Genomic DNA, 8,597 nt, shown 5'->3' with positions numbered 1-8,597 from the left:
CGGCCCGGTAGGCCAGCGGGCTGCCGCGGCGCCGGTCGGGCCCTCCCGGCAGCACCAGCTGCGCCAGCGCCAGGTCCTCGCCCGAGCCCCAGCGCGGCAGGAAGGCGGGCAGCGGGACGGCGGCCCACACGTCCGCGTCGTCGTGGGAGAACCGTCGCGTGGGCGGGACCTGCCAGGACGGGCCGGGCTGTAACCCTGAGCTGCCCTCCTGCACAACAGGCAGGGATGCCTCCCCACACCAGGGCAGGGCAGCCCGCGCCTCAGGCACCAGGCTGTGCGCCAGAGCAGCCTGGCTCGGAGCTGTGAGATTCGGGGCAAGTGACAGTCTGTCCAAGCCTCAGTGTTGTCTGTGGCTTGGGTCGGTGGGGCAGAAGGCTCCTTGAGGGGGGGTACTGAGTCAGGAGATAACACAGGTGACAGGGAACATGGGGGCAGGGGTTGGGATGCCTGGCCCAGGCCCACACACACCAGCTCTGGGACCGGGGGCCAGCCTGTCCTCAGAAGGTGGCAGCCACTGCAGAGCTGCAGCAGGCACGCAAGGCACTCAGAGAGGAAAGGCCTTGGGGAGGTCAGAACACCCCACCACCCGCCTGTGGCCTCTAGCTCCCGCCTGGTCTGTACCTGCAGATACTGCATCTTGTCCTCCTGCAAGGGCTGCAGAGGGTAGAGCTGGGGCAGGCCCCCCTCCAGGGCAGAGATCTCATACTTGGCCACCCTGTCCAGGGGCACAAAGTCACCTCCGTAGCCGTAATCAAGGGAGCGCTCCAACACCAGGTCCGGGGGCATGCCCCCCTCCAGGCTGGTCTCTGCAGGGTGGGGCAGAGTTTTAGGACCGTGGAAACTTAGTGCACCTGGGAGGGAGTCCTAGGGATCTTCACAGAAACACAAGCAGGGGCTGGAAAAGGGTAAGGGTGGGGTCCAGAATTCAAGTCCTGGCTATGCCCCCCTTTAGCTGTTAGACTGGGGAGGTCACACGCAGCCAATTTTCTCATCTAGAATGTGGGGTGAGGCCTGAGTTTCCCTTGGGAGCCTTGGAGGATGAAATACATGCAAGGGGCTGACAGCACATGGCACGCAGCAAGGGCTTGGCCTAGGGTTACACTGTTACTGCTGAGGGAGACAGGGCCTGTGTCTACAGGATTCCCTTGGGCAGCTCACTGGGAACCCCTAAAGTTGGGGGGGTGGGCCTGAGAACTCCGTGGAACACATTCATTCCAGTGTCCACAGCTACTCTCTGTTAACCAGAGCACTGGCTTAACTGGAACTCCAGGTAGCCATGCCAGACAGGAGAATGCCCCGTGAGACACCCGGCTTGGGTCCCTTAGGGGTTCAAGTACATTTGTGGCGGGGGTGTGGTGATTGAGAACAGGGTCACCATAGGGGGTGACCTGACAGCTGTTTTCCCACTGACCCATTACCTCCCCCAGATGTCGCTCTCCCCAGGGGCCACTCTCACCATCATCCGAGTCCTCATCGTTGGCCATGAGGGCCACGCACTTCTCCCAGACAGCCTTGAGGTCGGCCCGGTAGCGGTCACAGGCCCAGAGGAAGACGGGCAGCAGCAGGGCCTGGGTCACGGAGCACCACAGCACACAGAGCACCATCCAGGGTGCCGAGGCGTCCGCCCGCAGGCTGCTGAAGCTCACCACCTGTGGGCACGGGGCTCAGCCTGGCACCCGGCAGGACCCCCCACCCCCATCACATAACTTCCCTTCCAGCTTCAGTTTTCCCATCTGTACTGCAGGTGCGACCAACCCACCTGGCAGACAAGGAAAAGGCAATGAGAGACAGAACTCTAGGCTCTTAAGGAGGAGAGAGCCAGTGGGTGGATGGAGGCAGAAGCCCCTGACCACCAAGAGCTGTCTGGCTGCCGGGATGCACAGTCGTAACCCCTAGTGCGCACAGCACTCCATAGTGTGCTGGGCAGCCCTGGGAGTCCTTTCTTTCATGTCACCCTCATGGCTGCCTGTGGAGGGACGTGGGGCACAGATTACCACCCCCATTCTGATGAGGAAGCTGAGGCTTGGTGAACTGGGTGTCAAGCCTTTTCAGGGGCCTTTCTGCTACCCCCTGCCCCAACTCCTCCTCTGCTCTGGGAGTCTAGGGCTCAGATCCCAGAGGAGACTCAAAGGGCAGAGGGCCCAGCCAGGAGGCTTTTGAGTCACTGCCCAAGGACCCTCATTACTCCTCTCCCAGGAGAGGCCCCCGTGCTCCCCCATCCCACCTGCCCAGAAAGAGTGACATTTAACAGTCCCACAATGGAGTGGGGGTGTGCATGCTGCAGACATCACACTGGTTCTGCCATTTGCAAGCTGTGTGACCCTCAGAGAGCTGCTAAACCTCTCTGGGGCTCAGTTTCTTCATCTGTGCAATGGGCTGAGAATACCCCACACTACAGAGGGTGAGGTAAAGATTCCAGACACTGTTTATAACAGGCCAGGAACGTGGAGTGGGCTCCATGACTGGCACCCCCTTCCCTGCCCTGAAGAGATGCTGGGGTGGACCCCTTCCCCTCTCTTCCCACTTTGTGCTTTGTGGTTCTCAGAGCAGTTTCACCTGGCTCCTTCCCTCCATCAACACAAGCTGGGGATTCCAGGCCCCACTGTATGCATGAGGACCCTGCAGTGGGGACAGGGGCTGCATACAGAGTGAGCCCCCTGACTGAGGCTGCCACCCCACCAGACACCTTTCTGGGGCTCATGTCCTGCAGTGACCCCCAGGGACACAGCCTTGCCCTGCTGCCTGGACAAAGCCTCTGGGACTGGTCCTTGCCACTAGGTCCCTCCCTGTCCAATTCCAGAACCTTTGAGTGGGGCTGCAGCCCAGGAGCGGGAGGACTTGGCTACTGAGCCCAGACTTCAATCTTGGGCTAGGCTGTTCCCAGCAGTCCCACGAGACTTTGGACCCTTGCTGGCAGGGCCTTCCCTAGACTAGCCCTCACCTTGACCTTCTACAGCCTTTATGACCAACTGCGACTCCCCAACACACTGCCCTGGCCTTGCCTTGTCTCCTGATCCAGCGCCCCCTACCCACTTGCCTCACCAAAAAGCTCCCTCTGTCCATCCTGGGACCTGGGCCCACCAGGAAGCCCATGTGCATGTAACCCCACATTCCACATCCTCTGCACCAATGGGCCTCCAGTGAAGGGAGGAAATTCTTCTGTAGTGTGGCAGAAAGACCCTGGGCTCTGCAGTCTGCTGATGTGGGTTCAGGTCCCACCATGGCTGCCCTGACTTTAGGCAGGCTATTATACCTCTCTGAACTTCAGTTTCCAAATCTGTAAAGTGGGGATGATGATAATGCCCATCTCAAAGGACTGGGTTTGAGGATTCAACCACCAGTGCCTGAAGTGGCCCAGCCCCAGGGCTGTCCCAGAGCCCACAACCCCGAAAGTGCTTATCCACCCAACACGCTCACCCACCAGCACAGGGAAGCCCATGAGGCAGTCGTAGATGACGACGATGATGGCCACCAGGCCCGTGATCTGCAGCGAAGTTTTCGCAGGCTCGGAGCCATCAATGGAGGAGCGGCGCTTGCCCTGTGCGTCCTCCACCACGATGGTGGGCACGGTAAAGGCATGGCGGTCGGCCCGGCGCCCCACCTGCATGGCCAGCGTCTGGAAGAGGGCAATGGCCGTGCAGACCACGCCCATGGCTACGCTGCCGCCTACCAGCAGCAGGAAGCAGACGCCGAAGCCCAGGCCAATCTCAGCCACAATGAAGCGGCAACCGTGGGCGTAGAAGCGCTCACTGGTGTCATGCCAGCCGACGGCAGGCAGGGCCGACAGGATGAAGGACACCATCCAGATGCCCATGACCGTGTGCACTGCTTGCTTCTTGGCGTTGCTCAGCCTGGCATGGGGTTGGGTGGGATGGAGGGACCTGGCGTCACTCACAGGGTCTCCCCAGTCCTCTGGGGACCTGCAGAGGATCCCAACTGCCCCTGGCCCTCAACTACATCACAGTCATGACACCACCAGTGTGGTGGGGTCTCATCCCTTGCACAGAAGATACTCGTGCACTGTTACATGTCCCTTTCTCAAGCATTTCTGCACTGGACGCCTGTACACCCACGCACACCTACATGCGCATGCCCCAGCAGCCCAGAGCAGCAACTCCTGAGCCTCCCTGCCAGCCCAGCACACCGCAGGTGTGGCGAAACCACATGCGGGCACTCGTGTGTGCACACAGGTGTACCACATATGTCTTCATGTTCCTGCCCACATGGCCCCCTCCCTAAGAACGCCAGACATTCGAGCACTCACCGGTAGTTGACGGGCCAGCGGACCATCCACATGCGGTGGTAGGAGAGAGAAGTGACAGAGAAGCAGGTGGCCAGGGTGAGAGTGTAGAAGGTGGACACAAAGACCTTGCAGAGGCCTTCGTTCCACTCATAGTCGGGGCGCTGCCGCCGCAGCTGCACCACAGCGTAGGTGGCGATGGGCACCGCCACGTTGAGCATGTGGGTGGCCGCGAGTGTGCACAGCAGGAACTCCAGCGGCTTCCACTTCTTCTGCTTGGCACCAACGCTGAGGATGCCCCAGGCGTTGGCCAGCAAGGAGAGGCCTCCACACGCCAGCCAGCCCACCGCACTGACAGGCAGCCGCCGCTCATCACTCATGGTGCAGGCGGGAGCTGGGGGGCAGCCGGGGCATCCTCCTGGGAGCCAGGCCTCGGTGCAGAGCAGCAGCCCTCACACTCGGTGGCCTGGGGACGCCAGGGAGCATGAACATCTGTGGGGGTGGGGGGCGAGTGCTCAGTGACTCCCCCTCTAGCTGCACCATTGGAGCTCTTAGGGCCCCTGCGGTGGGAGATGGCAAGTGCTGTGGTTTGAATGTTTGTCCCCTCCAAAACTCATGCTGAAATTGAATTGCCATCGTAATAGTATTAAGAGGTGATCAGGCCATGAGGGCGCCCCCTCTTGGGTGCGTTTAATGCCTTTAAAAAAGGGCTTGTGGGAGTGGGTTCTCTCAGCTCTATGCTCTTCTGCCACGTGAGGTCTTAGTGTCCCTCCCCTCAGCATTCAAGGCAGCATTCTGGAAGGAGAGACTGGGCCTTCACTAGATGCCAGACCCACCAGCCAGTACAGGGATCTGAACCCATGACCTTGGGATTATAAGGTCGCACTCTAACCAACTTAGCTAACCAGCCAGCCCAAATTTCTGTTCTTTATAAATTACCCAGTGGCAGGTATTGTGTTATAGCAGCACATGTGGACTCAGACATGGAGGGGCCCTGCATGCACCTTACCTGTCTGCTCCTGGCTTACACCCTCCTCTCCACTCACTGGGGCCTCCTGCCCACCCAAGTCTCTGGAATCCAGGGGACTATATACAGGGGTGCCCAATAAGTGCACGTTCCCTCACTTCCACCCACTCCTGTCAAGTCTTGACTCCTATCAAGATTCCAAGTCGAGGCTTGGAATCTGGGCTTCCTTCCTGGTCACCTGCCTCCTCAGGGAAGCAGCCAGGCTGAGCCCAGATTGGCACTCTTGCCCCATGTGTGCCCTGGCCCCATCCCAGAACAAGCCCTCGCCATCAAATATTCCAAAATCCTCGCACGGCCCATGCCAGGCCTCCCCAGTGGATATCTCGGGGTCTCTTGCCTCAATTTGTCCCACTTCATTTGGCCAAACAAGGCCCTGCCTGGGAGGATTAATCACCCTAATACTCCCTTCTCATCTTCCTGACCCCCAAGTGACCTGTGAGGTGGAGGTGAGCTGGTCCACACTTTCATGCCCACCCTGGGAGGGGGCAGCCTGTTTCATCCAATGGGCCCCCAGCTGGCCTTCCACAATGGGGCCCCCGGCACAACCACGAGCTGGGGTGAAAGTTCCAGCACACTAACCATGTGGCTCAGACAAGGTCCCTGCACCTGTGCCCTCATCTGTAATGGGAACTATATTGTGTCTCCCATGGGGAGGCTCGGGTGGACAGACAGCACACCTCTAAAGGCCTGGGCCCAGGTCTTGCACACAGTGGGTGCTGTGGGGTGGGAGTCAGCACTATGCTCTGGACGGCTTGGGCAGTATGGGGCTGGAGACAGCCCACAGCCCAGACCTTGTCCCTGAGGAGGAACTGCCAACTGCCTCTGCATGTCAGCCACGGATATAGGCTGCTTGGCGGGAGGCACACATCGGGGAGGTGCCCAATCCTGCCACAGGGCTGGGCAGTCAGGCCCTCGGTGCCTCCCTGGGCGGAACCCTGGCTAGTCCCTCTGGCCAGAGCCTGGAGCAGCTCCCTGGGGAGAAGCGTAATGTTAAGTGAGGGCCTACTGTGTGCCCCGCCTGATGTACTTGGCCCTTCTCACCCAAGAGCGTGTTTAATCTTGTTGGCTGCTTCTAACCCTCATGGACACCTACTGCACCAGACAGAGCCACATGATCACCCAGGGACAGACTCTCTCCAGCTCAGGATGGACAGGCCACTTGCAGCCTTAGCCAGGTCCCTGGGCCCTCCCCTCAGGCAGAAAAAGCCACGCCTTCCTGGCCAGCTGGCAGGCACCCCCTGCTAGTCTTATCCGGAGTTCTTTTGGTCTGTCTGTGGTCTGACTCCCCTTGGACAGTCAGAGACCCCTGAGGGATGTCCCATTTGTCTTTGTGCCCCTGCCCTGGCCCCGCCCAGACCTCTGACCCAGGGGAGGAGCCTAGTCTGGACACACCCGGGCCCCTTAATGGCCTCCTGAATGGGGGACTGCTGCAGCCAGGGAAATTCCTTCCCACACATTTATTAGGTCTCTGCTTGCCAAGCAGCCTTCCCTTCCCCACCCCAGACCCCGTGTGGGAGAGGGGGTGGCCCCGTGGACTCTCCCATCAGCTATTCCTGTGTACAGCAAACCTCCCTGACTACGGTGTAGAGGCTACATGGTGTAGCAGAAAGAGTGTGGACTCGACTCAGGCTGCTAGACTCCAACCCCAGCTCCCCAGCTAGTTACCTGACTCTTCTGTGCCTCAGTTTCCCCATCTGTAAACCAGACATGATAGTACCTGCTCTGGAAAGTGTGTGTGGGTAGTTTAAGAGCTATGCCGGGGAAAGTGCTTAGAGTTGAACCTGGCACATGGTAAGCACTCCATAAATGCTTGCCATATAAATGTCCATCTTAAAGCTCTCCCAGCTCCCTGAGCTATGCTGTCTCTTAATGGAAAGGACACTGAGCTTGCGGTGTGGGTGAGCCTCAGACCTGCCAGCAAGCACATAGTCACCCACACCAGGACCTGGGGCAGACCAGCCACAGGGCCACCTCCAGCCTGTGGGGTGCCTGGCAGCCTGCTGGGGGTTCAGAGCAGGCAGAGCGTGGGTGATCACTGTGGGCCGGAGGCCGAAGAAATAAATTAAGAAACTGGACTGAGCATGCGCCTGGTGGCCGGCATCTATTTCTACCTGCACTGGGCAGCTTCCACCATCAGATTGGGAGGCCTTCCCTCAGATGCCCAAGCAGGCTGTGCCCCCCAGCCCACCCTGCCCACGTGTTGATCACTGGCGCGGGGTGGTCAGGAAGGAGCCACAGGCTGCCACCGGCACAACCCTCCACAGTGGCAGTTCTTCCCTCATCTAGCCTAAGTGCCTTACTGCAGGGAAGGGCTCTGGGTCTGTGGGCAGGAAAAGGTGCCCGGTGGGTAAGGGCAGAAGCATCCTTCTGCAAACGGGCATACTCTTCCTAATTAGTGTCCCCAGCGACTTTATGTGATGGATTCTGTTGTCGTCCCCATTTTAAAGATGATCTAGCAGAGGCAGAGAAAGGTAGAGGCATTTGCCCAAGCCACTTTGTGCCTGAGCCAGGATCCAAACTTCGCTTGCCTGACACCAAAGTCCCGGCCTCTCAAATCCTAAAATGTTCAGGAACAAGGCATTTTTCGTTCCCAGAGCTGAGGTCTTTCTGAGCCTCCTGTCTCTGCAGGGCGGGTCCTACTGTCCCCACACTGCAGATGGGAACACTGCAGCTGGAAGCTCAGGGCTTTCCTCAGAGAGGAAAGTTATCAGGGCTGGGTCTAGGGCCTACTGAGGGCTGTGGTCCTGGGATGGGGGAGGAATGTCCTGGGATAGTGGTGGTGGAGGTAGAGACCAGGTCTCCAAGTGCAGAGTGACAGGGGACTGGCTGTGTAAGAACAGGGCGTCGGTGATCAGACACCACTATTGTTCATTCCTCACAGCGGGCAGTGGCCACTCGGGGCCAGACCCCAGTCTGGGCTCCCGCCAGTGCAGGAGGAACCCAGGGTGTCCCCGCCCCCTGCTGGGAAGTTTCTCCCGCGTGGCACTCAGAGCGTCCCGCAGCGTTTCAGGATAAGGCTTCCCGCCTCCCCTCCTGCCCGCCCCATCGCAGGTCGGACGGCCGGTGCGACCGGCCTGGGACCCACCCGCGCCCTGACTGCTCCTCCTGCGGGGTCTGCGGGCGGGGCCGGGGCGTGACGTCACGCCGGGAGCCAATGAGACCGCGAGGCCCCGGGGCTCTATTGCGCAACAAAGAGGACCCAGAACTTGAAAGGATTCCCCGGGCTCGGGCTGCTCCCGCAGGGCTCGCAAGGGCCTGCGCCCCCGGCTTCCGCCCCACTTTGGTCTCCGCCCGCGCTGCCGCCGATCGGTCCCGCAGAGCCGGGCCGGG

The 8,597-nt window shown here is 60.0% G+C and overlaps 1 protein-coding gene across 1 annotated transcript in view; it reads right to left on the bottom strand.

Annotated features, from left to right (window-relative positions):
- The window catches only part of GPR153 (G protein-coupled receptor 153), a 4,849-nt gene extending 209 nt beyond the window's left edge, over positions 1-4,640 (bottom strand). Inside the window, exons 1-5 of the mRNA XM_008567023.1 lie at positions 4,265-4,640; positions 3,422-3,851; positions 1,457-1,649; positions 622-806; positions 5-169 (exon numbers count right to left, since the gene is read on the bottom strand). Coding sequence (XP_008565245.1) covers positions 5-169; positions 622-806; positions 1,457-1,649; positions 3,422-3,851; positions 4,265-4,620 — 1,329 coding nt within the window. The 5' untranslated portion in view covers positions 4,621-4,640. The remainder of the gene's footprint in view (positions 1-4; positions 170-621; positions 807-1,456; positions 1,650-3,421; positions 3,852-4,264) is intronic.
- Positions 4,641-8,597: the final 3,957 nt, after the last annotated feature.

This window comes from Galeopterus variegatus, unplaced genomic scaffold (genome assembly GCF_000696425.1).
Source record: "Galeopterus variegatus unplaced genomic scaffold, G_variegatus-3.0.2 Scaffold284, whole genome shotgun sequence".
Lineage (NCBI taxonomy): Eukaryota > Metazoa > Chordata > Mammalia > Dermoptera > Cynocephalidae > Galeopterus > Galeopterus variegatus.
The sequence above is the reverse complement of the archived record's forward strand: the minus strand, read 5'-3'. Positions and strand labels throughout refer to the sequence as shown.